This window comes from Brienomyrus brachyistius, chromosome 12 (genome assembly GCF_023856365.1).
Source record: "Brienomyrus brachyistius isolate T26 chromosome 12, BBRACH_0.4, whole genome shotgun sequence".
Taxonomy (NCBI): domain Eukaryota; kingdom Metazoa; phylum Chordata; class Actinopteri; order Osteoglossiformes; family Mormyridae; genus Brienomyrus; species Brienomyrus brachyistius.
In genome coordinates, this window is record NC_064544.1 from 2,206,246 (window position 1) to 2,225,446 (window position 19,201).

General features: G+C 45.9%; 1 protein-coding gene across 5 annotated transcripts; it reads left to right on the top strand.

The window, feature by feature from the left end:
* The first annotated feature begins 597 nt into the window (after positions 1-597).
* LOC125704669 (palmitoyltransferase ZDHHC5-A-like) lies at positions 598-19,123 on the top strand. 5 transcript variants are annotated; one of them, XM_048970588.1, is made up of 13 exons: positions 598-782; positions 6,074-6,896; positions 7,810-8,875; positions 9,572-9,693; positions 10,457-10,614; positions 11,022-11,194; positions 11,505-11,607; positions 12,128-12,219; positions 12,307-12,409; positions 12,614-12,737; positions 12,832-12,938; positions 14,897-15,843; positions 16,781-19,123. In XM_048970588.1, exons 3-13 carry the CDS (start codon positions 8,724-8,726, stop codon positions 16,995-16,997), a joined length of 2,298 nt encoding a protein of 765 aa, XP_048826545.1. In that variant the 5' UTR covers positions 598-782; positions 6,074-6,896; positions 7,810-8,723; the 3' UTR covers positions 16,998-19,123. The 5 variants fall into 5 exon arrangements, with proteins under 5 accessions (XP_048826545.1, XP_048826544.1, XP_048826546.1 ...); XM_048970587.1 differs by having other exon boundaries at positions 6,074-8,875; XM_048970589.1 differs by lacking the exon at positions 6,074-6,896.
* The last annotated feature ends 78 nt before the right edge of the window (positions 19,124-19,201 follow it).

The window sequence follows — 19,201 nt, forward strand, 5'->3', positions numbered from 1 at the left end:
TTTTATGTTCATCGTGGTCAGAATTTCACACCTGCGAGACTTTTAGGACTTGTCTCCGGATCGATGATGACAAACTTTTACAGACATCTCAAACACTACGTTCTTGAAAAAAAGTTCACCCATGATGTCTTCCAAACAAAAGTAAAACAAAACATTGAAGGTGCGGTGCTGCCTTTTCTTCTTGAAAGGAAACAGGTTGCATAATGTAATTCCACTGAAGTTCATACATGATTTTACAGATAAAATCAAAATACTTTGCTCATTTGTAAACTTAAAATTGGCGCACTGTTTGAAGAACCAGATGTTATTATTGCTGCAGAAAACACCACCTCATACCCAACTATTTAAAAAGGTAAAATATTCACAACTTCATAAATGCGTACTACCGCTTTCCTCAAGCTCTCGTCGCAAATGTTTCAGGCAAGTTTGTTGGCTTCGGGAATAGAGCTCGCTGTCCCCGATTCTGTATGGCTGGAAACCCGCGTCGATACCAGTATCGTCGTCCTATTGACGCGGCACGTGTGATAGACAAGGCGAACGGGCCAATGGTCGTGGAGGGGGCGGCTCCTAGGTGCGCGCGAAGTGTCGCGAGGCTTGGGATGACGCCGTCGGGCTGACTCGGCTCGGCTCGAGACGCTCTCTCCGGCTGTAGAGTTAGCTTAGCTTAGCTGCCCGACTCTACTGGAGTTAAAACAAAATCCAGCGCAAGATGTCTAACGTCGTGCGGAAGTTCTTCGCCAGGCGGCGGTGAAGGCGACGCGCCCGAAAGCCGCACGTACCGTGTAAGTAGAGAGCCGTCCAGACCTTTTGTTCGCCTTTGTTGTTGTTTTTTCCCCCTTTTTTCCCTTAACAAAACACGGCTGACTGAAAGCGAAATACGAGGCGGCGCTTCCGTCCCGCTACACGGCTAGGAAGCTTTAGCCGCCCGGCTAATGCCGTTTCGGGCTGAAATAGATTAGCCACCTGGGTGTGTTGGCGAGCAAATCTGTACAGGGTTAGGAGGGGGAGACGTGAAAACGTGTTTAAACCTTATCAGCCTGTTAGAGTCGTAGAGTGTGTGTACGGGGACCGCACGGACATCGAGTGACACGTTTCGGGTAACGTTTGAGCTGATCGGATAAGCTGGTTTAAGATAAAGTGTGGGGCACCTAGACGTCCGAGGCGTCTGTAAGCAGCTGTCTTTCACTGGACGTCAGGTATCTCCTCAGTCTCGCAAGGGACACTGGACCGTGGAGGTGCAATAAAAATAAACGTATTCAGTCAGACTTGTCATTAGCAGTTAAGGAAGGCAGGCGTCTTTCGCTTATTAAAGTAAGATTAAAAATATACATTGGCGGAGCCTTGGGAACAGGGAGGTGGTTCTGAGTCGGCAATCCCCGCCTGAGGGCCCGCTGACAAGCCAGGCTTCGCGGCCGCGCCCGGCCCCAGCCGATGGAGCACCGGTCCGTCGTTTCGGGGAATCATCGGAGAGCCTGTGGGTCCGCAGAGGCGCACACCTACATGGTCCCGCAGGTATTTTGTTGCCGTGGATTCGTAGAGACCGTTTTGCCAGCAGTATATTTTGAGGGCAAGCGGCGTGTCCAGTTAATTACTTGGAAAAGCGTTCCGTTTATATATATGCGCCTATGTGTGTGCAAGTAGAATGTGATCTGTATGTTGTATTGAAAGCCTAACACTTTGTTTAAATCGACAGGGTGCATAAACACCATACTTTCATTTTCCACCAAAATGGCTCAATGCAGCCATATTTAGATAGTTTGTTCTACAGTTAAATACTAATCTGAAGCAAAAAGCCAAAGGTCGTGCTTTTAATTTGCTAAATAATTCCTGCCGTGGCGATACGTAAGTGGCTGAATAATAGACCGATTATGCAAACTGTGGGAGATCTGTTTTTTCCGCGTATCAACTTTTGGTTGATACGAAATTGTTTAAACTCCGCCAATTTCGGGTATCATGATAACATTGTGTCATATTACTTAGTCATTTTGGGCGTTTTGTAAGATGGTTAGTTTGTTGCTATTGTTTCCATGTGACTGTATATAGCTCTTTACCGACTGTGAACAGTGTGAGTCTTCGTGTAACATGCTACATATATACTGTCAGCGGAAATCCCAGTAACGTTGCACACGTACTGTTTGGTGTGAGTATATGTGATCAGGCACTTACTGGACGTATAGCGGAATGGACCTTTAGAGAGTGGTTTTTGACATGCGCAACCTGTTTTAATGGTGCTAATAAGAAATCGTTTTAAAGAACCAAATAAATTATATTAAACAATCATCATGTACGCGAATTTGTGATTTAAGCATGCAAAATAGTGTTTTATCTGTATTGTAATAATCTTAAAATGCGGATGTGCCTGCTTTTTGGTTATTAAATGTAATGAACCGGCCTGGAAAGATGTTAAAAATTCAGGTGATTTTATACTGTCTTGACATCGTGGGAGATGTGAAGTCTAGGTGCAACCACTTGTTTCATGTCAAGGAAACAGGTCTCTTGAGATGCAAGCAGATGGTAAATGAACTCCCACTTTGCGTTGTAATGTTTTCCTAATGGAAGGTGCTGCTTATCTAATATAGATATAAGCAGAGCTGTCATGTGGAAGCTTAAATCCAGGTGATACAGTAGTTATGAGCATGGACTTTTGGTTTCTGGTTCTGGTGCCAGGAGGGTCTGTTTTGCTCTGCACTGGTAGCTCACAAGCATTGTTCTGGTAAAAAAAAAAATACTTAGGAGCATAAATGAGTGAAATCTGAAGTGCGTTTGAATAACTGCATCAAATGCTCTGTGACCTAGACTCTGAAACATCATGGGATTATATGTAATACAAGTAGGCTGGACAACAGATGACTACAATTATATCCCGGGTGTTTAAAGTGAAGGCAGTTTAGAGGCCTATGGAAAGCTGTGTGGGTGTCTGTCCCAGTGGCTAGCACTGTTGCTTCAGATCTCCAGGGTTGAGGGTTCGAGTCCCACTTTCTATGTGTGTGGAGTTCGCATGTTTTCCCAGTGTTGTGTGGTATTACTCCAACAGTCTGAATACACCTATTCAGGCTAGTTGGCCTTTATAAGTTACCCATAGTGTCTGTGTCCTGCAATGGACTGGCATCCCATCCAGGGTATACCCCAGGCATGTGCTGTATGCTGTCCTGGGTAGGTTCCAGGTCCCTAGGCAACCCTGACCAGGATAAGTAGTTGGGAGATGGATGGAAGAAATGGTGTCTCTTGTCAAAATTTAATATCTTTCACGGGCGATATTAAGCCACGTAACTATTTTGGCATGTAGAAAATGAAATAGTTATAAAACCTGTGCCAAATGTGATTTCCCTCCCCCCAGTTTAGCCATTAGTTTTTACATTCTGTTTCTAGTTGATTGTGTGAAATGTACCTGGATAAACTGATTTCAGTACTGACCCACTTGTGCATTCAAATGCAAGTAAATGCTGAGAAATTGCTTAGTTACACTGTTTTCTCTATAGCTGTGTACATTCTGATTACTCTGATCACCGGTCATTGCTCAGGCATTATTGAATATTGCTTTCTGAATTAGACCAGTTTAGACCAGTTACTGGCAGAAGCGTCATATAGTGCTTTATGTAATTTAAATATATTTGGTAAACATGTATTTCAGGAATTCTGTGGAGACCTAGATTCTGCGACCTTTCACTTGCGTAATGGTCCTGAAACATTAGAGTTCTGTGATTGCGGTGAGCGTTATAGCTGTAGCTTTGGCCACGTGTTAATCTTAAACGCCACTGCTTATAGCATTAGCAAAGTGTTTTGTAGGATCTTGGTGCATGTTATGTTAATACCTCAGCTTTAACAAAAAAAACCTAATAAGTATTCACTGCAGCTTGCTCAGAGTTTGACACCTCATACCTATGGATTTGTACATACACTTTACTGACGGCCTTTAGTTACTGGTTTCGGTTTTGATTTAACTTAATCATAGAATCTGTTTTGAAATGTGAGACATGCCTCATCCAGCCCACCTGACATACACTGTGTACCTTAATAGTGTAATGGAATGAGTTCTTGTACGGTCATGACAATATTTGTTCTAATATGGGAGAACTTAGCAGAGTTTCCTGTTATATAATGTAAAATGTTTAGCTGCCTGCAGATGTTGTAGGCAGTTAAATAGGTATCTGCCAAAAATTGTCTACACTGTCATTGAAATGAACTTGTAGATTAAGTAATATTAACACGGCCTTCATGTATATTTTATCATTTAAAGCTGTTTATTAACAATGAATACAAATTGTGTTTCTTTAAATCTTAAAATGAGTAACATTTATATATATTTTGACATGTGCATATAAACATCATATTAAAACAAGACCAGTTTTGAACTTGCTACACCTAATCCAGTTCATCCTGCCGGTTTACTGTTGAAACGTGACGTAGATATGGAAACGAGTGTGCTGTAGTCTGAGGACTCGCATTGGTTTGGCACTGGTTGAGGACATCTGTAAGAACATTTCATTTGACCCATGTGATGCAGAATTTTAGAGCATTGGAATATAATTGTAATATGAGGTAGATTCTGTCCGTTTTATCGCTGGATATTTTTTTCATTTTAATAAATACTAGATGAGGTCAGTATTTGCCCAGACTGAAGTTTTACATTTGATAGTTTATTAGTTAATTATGAAATGAGTGCATTAAAGTGGTTAGATGTAAGCAGCCCAAAAGTGTCATACAGGATCTCTGTATGTATCTGTGCGCGACATCCAGTCTCACCTTTGCAGAGAGAGGTTGACACCCTTTTCCCGGTGAGTCAGTGTTTTGATGAAACAGACCGAGCCACTATCAGGTTTCAATACAGCCACCAAGTGGGTCACGCTGTGCTTCCAAGCCTAGCGTTGCAGAGCACCATAGGGAAGAGGAGGACCTTGCCCTCACTCTACTGTGATGGGGGAGAAAGTTTTCGGTCTTTATCCGTCTCCCTGCCCTGCTTCTTATCTCGTTCAGTCTTCTCGAAGTAGTTTTTCTTTTAATCAATCAATCCATTGATTCATCTTTTCATCTCCCTTTTTGCTCCCTTTTCCGTTTTTTGTTTGACTCATTGGTGTGCCTCTTTCTCAGTCACACGGCCAGAGTTTGTTCTGCTGGTAGCCTTGCAGAGTCCTCTCCTGCCGACTATGTGCCACAACACACTGTCACCCGTCTCTTCTACCTGGCAGTTTGAACAAGGCGCTGACTTGTTGTTTCACAACAATGAAATCTTTTAGGCATAGATCATTTTTTTTTGTATGCTAAACAGATCTCATCGCATAGGTACCCTGTCTCCCTCTGTGTGTTTGCACACACGCGCGCACTCGCACAAACTGCCAGAACTGTGCAGCGGTGCCTCGTGCGCTGCAGGCACTCTTGGGCTCCTGAGCAGTGCCAGACGAGGAACGATACGATTGTGTCGACACACGAGTGTTGAAAAAGTCAATTCACGGGGAGGCCACAACAGTAGGGTGACTGTGCAGCTGGTGAAAACCGGAAACGTTGTTAGACGTCCCAAACGAAACGGCCCCTCCCTTGAACAAAATAAAGGGATCCCCTGCCCTCAGCCTGTGTCACCAGTGTCCTTAATCTCAGGCAGTTCATGGAAGAAAGCTGCTTTTGGTTGCTTTATATATAGAGAAGAGACCTGAATTTATTGCACGCAAGCTTTGTCTGTTTTCTTTAAGCCTGTAAGTTTGTTATATTTATTATGATTTATGAAATATTAGTTGTGTTGGTGTGTGCAGGAACATTTAATGTCTGAAATTATCAGCAGTGGTTTTTCTGTTTGAATAACTGCACAGCTGAATGCTACAGGCCAAAGCTGCACATGCTAGTTTCATATGTATTGTGGGGACAGTCCTTGATTTTTGGTTTTATCTTGTTTGTGGTGGGGGGGGTCGAGTCACTGGCCGTGCATGCCGTTATGTGATTTTCTCACTCATGTTTTTCCTGTTGTTTGTAGCACAGCAGTAAGTAAACGATGTATGTTTTCCTATGTGCTGTTGCCTTTTTAGTGACACAAACTGCTTTTGACGTCAGTTGGCAACCATTGGCCTCTTTCTGGTTTGTACAGGAACGATACGTTGCCCGGGGTCAGAAACTGCTGCACGTCTGAACAACGGAAAAGCGAATTAGCGCCAGAACTAACCAAACTGCCACTGAGAACACAAACCTGTTGGGTTTTGTCTGGATTTCCAACTACTCCGCCTTCCTCTGGATTATCAAGTTTTACCGTCTGTTTCTCCGGTCGACCTGGTGACTTCAGATTTTGATGGACCTAGATATCACTGAGTGACTAAATACTTTTTTTCGATCGATGTATTTGGTAGTTCAGGAAGCCTGTATTATGGCATAAAGTTCACCACTCAGTACCACATCATGGATCATTTTTTGTACTGTTTTTCTTCCTGTGTTTTTTGGGCTATAAATTGGATAAAGTTGTGGTGATTCCCCCCCCCCCCCCCCACTAATATTTAATTTTGTCAAGACATGCTTCCGCTAACTTTGATCTCCATTTATAGATACAGAAGTTTTCTGCTTTTTCCCTGAATTTCCACCAGTTTAGGACTTTGCATTTATAAATATTGCCTGGAATGGTCTCTCTTATCCAGCATCCCCCTCTAACATTTGATCACAGCTCAGCACTATCCAAGCATAAGTACATATGTAACATTTTTCTTTTGTGCAAAGTTTAATTTTTTATCTTGAAGCACATCCTTTGCTATACAATTTGTGGGAAAGGAAAAGAGAGAGATAAGCCATTTTGATTCACTGTTGGTTATGTTGCTGCTGCGTTCACACTTGGAAAAAGCACAAAGCAGATCCGCTCTGCCAACTAAAACACCTAAGACTGACTGGAACCTATTGAGTTGGGAGAAAGTGCCTGCATTCACTCAGTAAGTAATTTTAAACAAAAGGAAACCTTTACTTCCATGTTCGGGGCATCTAAGTTCAGCAGCCCCTAGTTTGTCCTTCACCCTGATTTTGTGCCAATAGGTCCTCTGGCCACATTGATCTTGTCACCAAAATATTTTATGGTTGCACATAAACACTTGGATAAACTTGAGCACTTTACCAAGAAAATAATCAGTACATTTTCCCCCTTATTAATAAAAGAACTGCAATCCAACACAACTTCTTGTACCTCCAAATTCTGAATACTTTTACCGAAACTTTCCCAGAGAGATCAGCTTCATCTTTTGAAGGCTTTTTTTTTTCGTTTGGACTTATTTTGTCAAATCCACTTGAGAGAAAACGGCTTCTCAAAAAGTCAGATGTTAAAGTAGGCGATTGGAGGGTTAAGTGGAAGGAGGACTGTTTGTACCTTGATTAGTTCCAGACGCTGCTCTGTGTTGGGCTGAGAAGAGAAGAAGTGGGAGGCAACTGCTGGGTGTGTTGGGATTTATTTTAATGGAAGGGTTCGACAGTGTGTTGCCTTGCGTCTGAGACTGGGTTCAGCGGACCTCTGGTGGTTGACTGACTGGTGCGTGCAGCTGTTTTGCTTTGCTTTTTGCTTGAGGTTTTTCAGAATCATCTCAGTTGAAGTTGCCAACTGTTAATTGATAGTCATGGAGATAAAGATTGATCATAATCATTAGGCAGATACAAATTCAATGTGCTGAACATTTGCAACTTCAATTCACTTGAACCCCTACAGGGTTGTTTATCAGGGATTTAAAAATATTTTTATATAAACGTCTTTTGTCTCTGATTTCGGCCTGGGTGCCCGGTATCGCCATTTTCAGCCCTTGTGATTTTGCACAAGTGGATTGCTCGTTTGACATTTCGTCACTTTCACCTGTCTGACAGCTGTCCTGCAGTGATGAGCAACCCTGGCAGAAGATGTTGCAGTGAAGAGAAAAGTCACAGCATGCAAGTCACTGTGTAATGCATGACCATTGAGGTCACAGTGAATTCACATCTGCACAAATTTTAGTTGTGATATTTAATCAAATCCACAGCGAAAAACACGAACTTGAGCTAGATTTTGCTTGCAGGATTATACGTGTTTTTTATGGTTTTTATTTCGACCTTTAATTGAACCAAAAGCCATGTTATAAATTTAACTTATTTTTATATTGGTGTATAAATTTTAACTATACTTTGCACAAATCAAGCCCAGCTTTTCCCATTACAACATTCTTTTTGTCAGACTTTAAACAAGCTGGTAACTTTTTTTTTTTGGACATAACCAGCTCTTCACTGGACTTTTTCTCTTCAAATTAAATCTAAAAACGGAAAGGAAACGTGACCTGGACTGATAAAACCAAAGCAGCATTTTTACACAGTGTGCCATTAATTTTTTCAATTCTGTTTTTCCTTTTCTTTGACTGATTTTGTCACTGTGATTTAAATTTTTATTTTTTTTATTTCACCCTGAAACAGCTCTGCATTCCCTCTGGTGGTCTTTTACAGCTTGCACCCCCCCACCCCCCACCTCCACCCCTACCTTCCACCCCTCGAAAATGCCCAGGCTTTGGTGTTCCCCTCGCGCTGCGAGGAGGCGGAGACTCCTTTTCTCTCCATAACCCCCCCTGCTCACCCCCCCCCAGAGATTTTATTTTAGTCTGTTATCCTGTTTCTCCCCCTCCCCTCCTGTTCATCCCCAGCTGTTTCTTTTCTCCACCCCTTTTACTAGCCTCTGTTTTTGACCCCCACCCAAATATTCCCTCCTTTTTTTTTGTTTTCTTTGGACCTGGGTTTGTGTGCCCGCCCTGTTAGTGATGCCCAGTGTTGATAAAAGTGGGGGTGCCGGTGGACCCTCGTCATCTCCCAAGTCCTCCCTGCCCCGCCAGCTACGGCCGAGCCGCTACATCCCTGTGGCAGCAGCCACGGCCTTCCTGGTGGGGGCCACCACGCTCTTCTTCTGCTTCACGTGAGTACCCCGTTGGCGCGCTGCTGGACATGTGTGAAGCGCCTGATATTCCTTATCACCGAGCCTATCCAAAGCCCCGCTCAGATTGCCCCGCCTTAGGCTCCTTGGTCATGGGCTGCACCGTTACAGCGCTGTCCACTTGGCTGCCGGACACAAGATTGCTAACTTTCCCCCTCTTTCCCGCTCCTTCGCTCCCTCTTTCTATAGTTTGTTCCATTTATGTGCAGCTAAAACTAGACCAACATCTGACACTCCTTAAAATCCTTCTCAGTTACTGGTTTTGTCTCATTTCTTTTGGCCATTTGATGGACCATTGAAATGGACCCCTTTGTAAATCCTTCCTCTTTAATGTAGTGCACATTTTGTAATTTTATGTACATATTTGTTATGAATCCACTATGTGTACATAATGGGTGTTTGTGACATGACTGTTGGATGTTTCCTGTGACCAGACAAATGTCTGTAGATTTACCTGCTAATATTTACTGATATCTACAGCCTCCCCTAGACTCAGACAAACCCAGACGCACAGCCCTGGAAAGCTCATTTGAATGCCTGCCCCCTGCAGTGTCTGTGTAGTTATCTTGCGGTTAGCACCCCCTCCCCCCCCCAGCCTCACTGCAGCCTGGAAGTGCTGTCCTCTCCCTCACTCGCCGTGTTAACCCTCCGCTCCCTCTTCGCTCTCTGCCCCCCCAGATGCCCCTGGCTTTCTGAGCAGTTCTCCGTGGCCATACCCTTGTACAATGGCGTGGTCTTCCTTTTTGTGCTCGCCAACTTCTGTATGGCCACCTTCATGGACCCCGGCATATTCCCCAGAGGTATTAAAACATGTACCCACCACCTTCTCATCTACCCCTCACACTGTGTGTCACCCCACCCCCCCCTCCCTCTTTTTTTAAACATTCATTAACTTTTCGTCAATGGGTGTTACAGTTTTGTGGTTGCAGGTTTGGATTGGACAATCTACTATCTTTGGGATCTACATAAACAGGGATGGACATAACTGGTATGCAAGTATACATTCAGCTTTAAAAACGATACGTGGACAGTCGATTTGTTTGTAAAAGCGCAGATGCGTATTTATTTTATGTGCATTTGCGCTGCTATGACAAGAATATACCTTGCATTTTAATCTGTATAGCGCAAATGAGTTAGCATATAAAGATTAAAATGCAGTATATTTTCTTTTCATATCAGCGCAAATGCAAGTATGCATTTACACTTGGCACAATTGATTGTCGCACGTATCGTTTTTAAAGGTGAATGCGTACTTGTGTCCCAGTTAGGTCTTTCATGTACAGGGATGGACATATCATGAGTAACTTTACATAAAATGCTTGTAAGTGTATGTATGCGCATATGTGAAATAAAAACTGGTTAAAGATTCACTTGATGCAGTGAGTGGAGAAACTGGAGTGCAGCATAATGCAAGATCTTCCATCCTGGGTCACCTGCTGGCCCATGACCAGCCTGGTGGTTTCATTCCAGAACTGGCATTTCGGCGAAGGCTGAGTCAGCCAGTGTCTCTTAGGCCTCGCCGTCCATCTGGCCGGCTGTCTAACACATCAGTGTCTCTCCTAGCGGAGGAAGACGAGGACAAGGAGGACGACTTTCGCGCCCCGCTCTACAAGACGGTGGAGATCCGTGGCATCCAGGTGCGGATGAAGTGGTGCTCCACCTGCCGCTTCTACCGGCCGCCCCGCTGCTCCCACTGCTCCGTGTGCGACAACTGTGTGGAGGTACGGCCCTTGTGGATTCACATGCCCCTCATCCACCGTAGGCGACCCCGACAACGAGGGCACAAGTGTGGATGTAGCCCCATGTCGCTCGCATAGACTCTGCGCCAGATCACCCTCGCCATCATAGGAGTGCTTGTATGGTTGGTTATCTGCCTACGCTCGTACATCTCAATTGACTGTAAGGGACTCTCTACAGGAGCCGTGAAATTAGGCTTTTTACATGCAGAAATATGCTTGAACTTTCTCAATTCCCTCCAGTGTGGGCTATTTTGGCCGTCCTTCCACTTTACTAGTGTCCCGGATGGAGAAATCTTACCTTCTGTAGAAGGATCTTTGTTTTCTGTGTCGTACATGTTTTCATGCCTCCATCTGGTTGTCTTTTATCTGACTGAGGCTTTTCCCCGCAGGACTTCGACCATCACTGCCCCTGGGTCAACAACTGTATCGGGAGACGGAACTACCGCTACTTCTTCCTGTTCCTGCTCTCCCTGACCGCCCACATCATGGCCGTCTTTGGCTTCGGCCTGCTCTTCATCCTGTACCACACGAAGCAGCTGGACCGCGTGCACTCCGCCGTCACGTATCCTCACGACTTTTTCGCCCCAGCATTGCTTGTCTCTTATCTTACCCCCCTTATTTTGTATATTGGGCCCTTGACAGAGGCCCTTAACCCCCCAAAACCCTCCAGGGGATAACTGGCCTGTCCTGCCTCAAGATTCTCTCTCTCTCTCTCTCTCAACGTTGTTTGTTCATGTTTGTGAGTCGCTCAAAGGGTAGCAAAATGGGATATGCAAGAATCTGCGTTCCAAGATACCTGTACTCGCACAAAACGCACAAAAAAAAAGCACAATTTCCTGTCCGATTTCATTTCCTTATCTAGCTCCTCCCAGCATGGCTGTCATGTGTGTTGCTGGCCTCTTCTTCATCCCAGTAGCCGGCCTTACTGGCTTCCACATAGTACTGGTGGCCCGGGGCCGAACGACTAATGAGCAGGTGGGTCTCGGCGAGATCGTGGACTCGGTAATTAGTGATCTCCTTCATTGTTTTAGTTACCCAACCATTGAGGTCAACACGCAACTAGGAAAATTGCCTCAGAAATGACTGAAAACGATGTTATGAAGTTAAAATGGGCTAAAACTATGGTGCAGCTTGAACTCTTTCCTGTAAGCTGTCGAAGTGCAACAGAAAGGCAATGAAAATGCTGATCGTTTGTCACCGATCGAGCTTAATTATCACCTCCAGCAGTTAATGTCATGCTCCTAATCGGCAGTTTAAAAAAACTCTTCTGTGCTCCCTCACATTTTAATGGTGGTATTCTGAGCACCTGCGCTGGGGGCAGAGTCAATCCCTAAATGCCTAATAATCCCAGCAAATATGACCCATTTAGCTCTCCACCCACACAGTCACACACCCTCTCTCTCTCTCTCTCTGCCTCTCTCTCACGCACACACACGTGCGCGCTTCAGCTCACTGCAGTCCCAACTTCAGACCGTGATTCTCTGTGCCCCTCCAGGTGACGGGAAAGTTCAGGGGGGGCGTGAACCCCTTCACCAATGGCTGCTGGAGGAACATCTCGCACGTCCTCTGTAGCTCTCAGGCGCCCAGGTTTGCCCTTTTCGTTTCAGCACTTGTTTGTTTTGAAGCGGCGGCATCCTTTAACCCGCTGCGCCATGTCGTAATGCCCTCTCCCAGATACATGGGCCGGTGGAGGAGGGAGCAAACTGTGGTGGTCCAGCCGCCATTCCTCAGGCCGAAGCTGGCGCTGAACAATGGCGTCGATGGCCACAGCACCCGGGTAAGCCATCAGGGGCGGGGGCTCCGTGCCATGTCTGCTTGGCATCGTGTTCTGTGCCTGCAGGTGCTGGCGATCCTGCTCTTTCAGGACCTCGAGTCCCTACCGTTAACTTGGAGACATGCTCTGCAGTGTCGCTGTTGCGCCAAGTTGACTCTTGTGCCTTTCTCTCTCTCTCTCTCTCTCCCACCCCTTTCCCTCACTCAGTCAAAGAGCAGTCTGGATGCAATGGAGAGCCAGTCGGCTGACGCCGAGGCTCCTCCCCCTCCTAAGCCTGAGCTTAGATACCCAGGTCACCCCAGGGGACAGATGTCCATGGGGAACACAGAGGGTAAGAATGGGAGAGTGTTACAGACGGCACAATCTCTCAGCCATTTTGCTCTGTGGCCTCGGCTAAACCTTGATTTGCTCATTGGTTCCCGCAGAGAGCAGTCTCCTGGGCGACGCCCCTCCCACGCCCACCATGTACAAGTACAGGCCATCCTACAGCAGCCCGGGGAAGAACCACACCGCGCTCACACACTCCGGCAAGGTAGCGCTCGCATCCCCTGTCGCATGATTAACTACGTCCATGGCGACGACCGCTTCTCGCATGACGACGGCACTCACTCTAGCTCCAGTGAAAGGCGTGCACCCGATCCCAGCTGCAGTTGATGCACTGACACGCTTGCCCTCTTCCGTAATCAGCAGGAGGCGCTCTCTTAGTCCTTTGTACCCTTGCGTAGGTGATGTCTTAATTTAGCTTTCTTGTGTTGCAGCAGCACTATACTTTTGCCTCATAACTGGCTGGCTGCTTGTCCTAAAGGTTCAATGTCCAGGGTTTGAGTTGTTTGGTTAAATTTCTCCTTAAGTGGCCCACGGTGTGTGTTTCATCTGTGATTCTCTTCCCTCGGTCAGTGAAGTTCAGTAGTTGGAAGAGGTCGGCTCGAGGTGGTCAATATTAACGCGGTAGTGTGTCGGCGTCCAGCTACCTGAACATTTCGGTTCTTGCACTTGTGACGTTCGTCCGGTTTGCGTGAGTTCGGTAAACACATGGTACTGAGTGATGAATGCAAGCAAGTCCCCTTCTGTTTCGTTCAATCTTATTAGCATGAAATTCTTCATTGGATTCAAAGTTCAGCTCAAACTGTGCCAGTTTGATACCATCTGAACTTTAACCTACTGAATGTTTTATTTAGGTTCCTGTAATCCTGTATAAACTGAAAGCTGCAGGTGTGCATGTGCATATAAATATTTCAGAAACATTTGTTCAGTTTTTCCTTTTTTCCCCCCATAATGGTCATTCATTTTATTTTCCTTTTTCTTGATCGATCAGTGGCAGTCAGTTGATCATTAAGGTAAAATTGTGATCATTTATTTTTTATGGCTGCGTGGTCTTTTCCCCCCACTCTTCATTTACATCCCATTCCTCCTCTTAAAACCATTTTGTTATGCCAGCCCTCATAATTGAAATATATTCATTATTATTACATAGTTTGTTCTTCGATCAAGACGAATCATAACTCGCTCATGAAGATTTGCGGGGAATTGGTGTGTAAATTTGGAATGGCAGCTGTTCAGCAGTTGCTGAGGCTTCAGAGGGTGTGGCATCAACGTCTGATGCTCCAACAGCCTTAAAACACATTTAAAACTTTTTTCTAGTGAGGTGTCAGCAGTTCTTCTTGCGGGACTTGAACAAGTAGCCTTCTGGTCACAGAGTCCTCTTGTTTGCGTCTTAGTGCCTCCTGCTTCTGACGCAATCATCTCATATGGCCTGGCTTTCAAAGGCTCTTAAATTTCCTTCAGTGGCTCTCAAAGAACTTGATAAACTGGATGCATATTCCAGAAGTATTCGCGTGTGCATATATAATACATAATCACAGCTGTGCTTTAGAATGATCTTTCTGTGAAAATACGTATTTCATTATGCCGTCTTTGGCTTGCTGGTTGAAACTTCGCAGTCATTTGCATGCGAGGGGCTCCGCAGGTCCTGCCTTCTTGGGGAGCATGTTTGGACCTGTGTGCGCACCAGTGCCTAGCTGTAGGGTTATCCCGTCCCTAAGCGGCCCCCCAAGTGCCCTGCCTGCCCTCTGCCTGCCTGCATGTGGTCGCTCAGTACCCTGTCCCACCTTGGGTTCCGATCTGGATTAACTCACCTTGTTCTTCTGTGCTGTGCTCCTGTATGTGTGTGTGTAGGTGTGTCTTCTTTTTTCTCCCTGTTCTGTTGGTGCAATGATTACATGCATAAATGCGTTTCCAGTCATCTGTCTGTACTGTGTGTGTGTGTGTGTGTGTGTGTGTGTGTGTGTGTGTGTGTGTGTGTGTGTGTGTGTGTGTGTGTGTGTGTGTGTGTGTGTGTGTGTGTGTGTAGTACTGCTCACTTTGAGATGAACATTCTTCATTTCTTACTTATTCCTTCATCCCACCCACCTGCTCCTGCTCCCTTTTTTTTTTTTTAAATGCTCTCTTTCCTCCTCCTCCTCCCCATCCACACCCTGGCAACCCCCTCAGATGAATCGAGGGGACAGTCTGCAGGAGCCCTCGTCTATCCTGCAGTCGAGCCAGCAGCCCAGCTACCGCTCGGAGCCCAGTCTGGACGGGAGGGCGGGGCACCGGGAACGGGGCGACAGGGAGAGGGGTGGCGGAGGCTCTGGGGGGATGAGCAGCGTTCCTAGCTCTGCCATGTCGGGCTACTCCTTGGGGGGGCGCTCCTACCCGTCTTTCACGGACCCCATGGTGCTGTCGGGCGGGGCGTCGCGCTCCTCCAGCCTGCGCTCCACCCACACAGCCCACAATGCACTGGGCACGCTGCACTCCGAGGGCACCACCTCCACGAGCTACAAAAGCCTGGCTAACCAGACGCCCCGCAACGGGAGCCTCTCATACGATAGCCTGCTGACCCCGTCCGAGAGCCCGGAGTTTGAGTCCGCGGCCCCGGAGCTGTCTCCGCCAAGCGCCCCCCCACAGATGCTGGGCTATAGCTCACCCTTCCTGTCGGCTCAGCAGCGCGAGTCCGAGCTACACCAGGCCTCTGCCGCCCTTCTCTCTTCCCCCCAGAAGCACTACGCTCGTGCCTCCAGCCCCCCCTCCGCCGAGAGGGAGCACTTACTGCTGGACTCCCACCAGCCACCACAGCCTTCGCACCACCCCCGCCCCCCCCGCTTCTCCCGCACCCCGCTCCTGTCTGACCCGCCGCCGCCACCTATCTCCTGTCGCACTCGCTCCTTGGGATCCCCGGATGCTCCGCAGGCCCCCGCTTCTCCATCAGCCCCCCCTGTCAGCCCTTCACACCCCCCCATAGGCAAGTCGCTCTCCTACACTAGTGCCGGCATTGAGCTGCAGTACCGCTCGCGACCTCCGGAGGGCAGCGCTGCTGCGTGTCAGGAGGGGCCGCTCCCCAGGGGCAGGAAGGCCTCTGGGGGGGTCACCGGCAGCGGTAGTGGGATTCAGGCTCCAAAGTGAGTACTGTTCTCTGCAGCCTCAGCCTCTTCTCCTCCCCACTTTTCTGTGAGTGTTTCCTCCTTTTCTCTTATCTTTGTTACTGTAATAGTCACCATGGCTGCAGTTTGGCTGCACACCTCGCACTGGCTGCAGTTTGAGCTCCTGTGCACTGCGAGCCTTTCGGCTGCTGCTGCGTTCGATCTGCTCTGGCTTCAGGCTGACATTCCTCACACTCGCTGGCTTCTTAACGTTTTCTGTGCTCCGACTGAATAACAATGTCAGTCGTGTTCTGCAGCTGTTTCTTTGTCTCTTGTACAGCCAGGATTTTTTATTTTTTTTTTGCTAACATAGAGCCATATTTTCTCTAATTTGCGGCTGCCGTTTTTTGATTTGATGTTTGCTTATTTTACTGCTGGACATGAAATACGAATTCCCTCTGTTTTATGTTGTCTGACTGTTACTTGTGATTTGTTACATGCTTTTCCTTTTGAACTCTCATTTGCTCTCTGTGCCTGTACATTGGATCGTGTAAATAATGAATGTGAGTGTAGGTCCACTTTTGAGACGGCGTAGCGCAACTTTTTTTTTCTTCTTCTTCTGTAAACCTGGTCCAAAGAACCTTTTGATAACTACCGCAGATTATTTTAGGCTAGTTAATTATTTTCTGTCTATTCATTTCAAAGTATGAATTGAATTCATTGACCTCTACCCTCATCTTCATTAGGCACACAGACGAGGTTTTTTTTCAGTCCTCATTTGTGATTTTCTTTGTAGTAAATGTTCTCGTTACTGCTACATGTTGGTACTTTTTGCAGTATGTGGTACATGTTCTGTGTACTGCCATTACTGTATATAATTCCTCCCGTTTGCCTGTTGCACTAATGTCCCATGTCCTCCTTTGTCTTCATTCCCTCACCTGCCTTTCTCATCCCTCCATATCTCCCCCTCTTCCAGGGACGAGATTCAGATGAAGTCTTTTAGTCGGTCAAATGGACACCCCAGATCTGCTCACCCTCATCTTCCACCTCCTCCTCATTCAGTCAGCTCCTCCGCCAGACCAGGACCAGCCAATCACAGTGCTTCTCCTCCACTTAGCCCCGCCCACAAACAGGGGGGAGGAGTGAAGAAGGTGACTGGCGTTGGCGGGACCACCTATGAGATTTCGGTATAAGTCAAAGACGGCCTTGTGAACAGTTTGCAAGAGAAATGGATTTACTCTGGAATTGAGGAAAATCAGCTTCGCCTTGCAACAGTGGAACCTTTTGAACAAGTAAAGGTGGAATCGTGGGCAGTGAGCTACCCTGCCGTTTTCACGTTTTAAAAATCCTGTGGTTCACAGACATTTACAAGTTCGTTTGCTAAAACTTTTTGAGAACCACCTTGATTTTGCATATTGAGGCGGAGACCTGAGGATCAGTGACCAATGGTTAAAGGACACTCAGCCGGTGACTGGAAGCCGCAATTTTATTTTTTATTTTTTTTGAGATAGCTGGTATTTCACAGAGAAATATTGAATATATACATACATTTTATTATGAAGCTATATTAGTCATTCTTATGTAATCTCTGCACGGGTAAGGACGTAACTTTGCTCTCGACCAAGTGGCAGTACAGACGTAGCTAATGCGTCCTCAACGCGGGATCCGCTCACTACTGTCGTCGCCTTGAGACCATTTACTGCCATCTGAACCACTGACTCGACTTCAGCAGAGACGTGGAGCAGTGACACAAAGACGATGGAAGACTTTTTTTTTTTTTGCTGACCTGAGAAGTTTCTTTAGATTCCACAGAAATTTTTTTAATTCCCCCCTTTTCATTTTGTTTATCATAAATGAACACCGCAGGGGTCTCGGCCAATCGAGTTGGTCGGAGACATACCAGGCAGGTCATGGGTCATGTAGCGAGTTGTCAGTGGGTCGCTTGTTTCCGTCAGTTGTTGCATCAGTCAGACTCGAATGGATTTATTACCCAAAGATGGCTGGATGATCAGGGGCTTTTCTCCAATATTGCGGGTTAAGCCATATAGAAATACTGCAGCCACAGTAACTTTTTGCGGAGAATAATGTTGAAATCAAGGATTATTGTATGCAAGTTGTCTCTTGTAGCGTAAAATTCATGTATTTGGTGTTTGCGACGTTTTCGCTCGGCATTAGCCAGAATTTCTTTTTTCTGTCTTTAAGGATGGATCGATGGCTGATCAGGAAGAAAATCGGCAGAAATGAGTAGGCAAGTTATCTTGTAAGAACTATACCAGGCCATTTCTGTTGATGCTTTAAATCTGGCACTAGGTATCGCAACTTAACAAGAAACCAAAAAGTAACCGTTTTTTTTTTTTAATTCTGATGGGTTAAAGTTTTAAGGTTTTGCCGGTCGTCCTTGTCATCGGCAGTTAGGATTTCCCCGTTATTGACGGAAGCTTGATATTTGCAAGATGCACAGCAGCCTGTTGCCCGAGTGAATGTTTCATGGGTATGACAACCAACCAAACTGGTTAATGGCTTTGTAGAGGTTAAAGGGCAGCACACATGCAGGTGTTTTCATAAAGAGATGTGAATGATAGCGAGTGAGTGAGGAAGACATTGTGGCTGAGCAACACAATAAATCCTTGGAAATAAACACAATTGCATAATCTCTGCAATGTTTCAATTTCTCGGGTCATTTGATTGCAAGGAAGCTAAACTCATTGACACATTACCACAATACTTATCAAATGTATACATTGTTTCAAACTAATTTATCTTGTCACATATATACCTTGTCTTTCCACAATATTACCTTATGTTTTACATATAGCCACTCAACGGTTCACGTTTCAAAGAGAACACTTCTGTTAGGTTTTTTTTTTTTTAAATGGCACCCAATTCTGCATCAGATATGACCTGTTTTTAGCAGCCCTGATAATTTGTGTGTGTGTGTGTTTATACACAGTGGGTTACATGTCACTTATTGTACTATAAGCACTTGTCGGTTTTGCAAGCCTGTCTAAGCCAAAGATGCGTGCTGGATTCCACAAACCGAAGGGATCCCTCGTTTTCCACCACTGCAGACTCACGTGTACGTGGGTTGTCATCTACATGACACCGTACACAGGTAGAAAGAGTGAGCCGGTACGGGATCGGCCTTTGGGCCAGGGATGCGCGCGATGGAACTGTTGACATTTCAGGGAATGTCTGGCCAAAATGTCTATTTTATTTTAAACATTCGGAACAGTCTTTGGAGGTGCTCCAAGTAAATGACCGAAACAAGTTGCCTTAAAGAGTGTATTAAAGATTATTAATAAAGTCTCTACATGACCAATTGTGTATGGAGTGCAAATAGAAACAAGTGCAAAAATTCTATGAATCAAGATATGGAGGAACCAGAACTGCTGAAAGT

Excerpts from the sequence above, each read along its gene's own strand:
- LOC125704669 (XM_048970587.1), top strand. The coding sequence starts at position 8,724 with ATGCCCAGTGTTGATAAAAGTGGGGGTGCCGGTGGACCCTCGTCATCT. Across the intron at positions 11,195-11,504 it reads CGCGTGCACTCCGCCGTCAC|CATGGCTGTCATGTGTGTTG; the intron begins GTATCCTCACGA and ends AGCTCCTCCCAG. Across the intron at positions 12,738-12,831 it reads GTCCATGGGGAACACAGAGG|AGAGCAGTCTCCTGGGCGAC; the intron begins GTAAGAATGGGA and ends TGGTTCCCGCAG.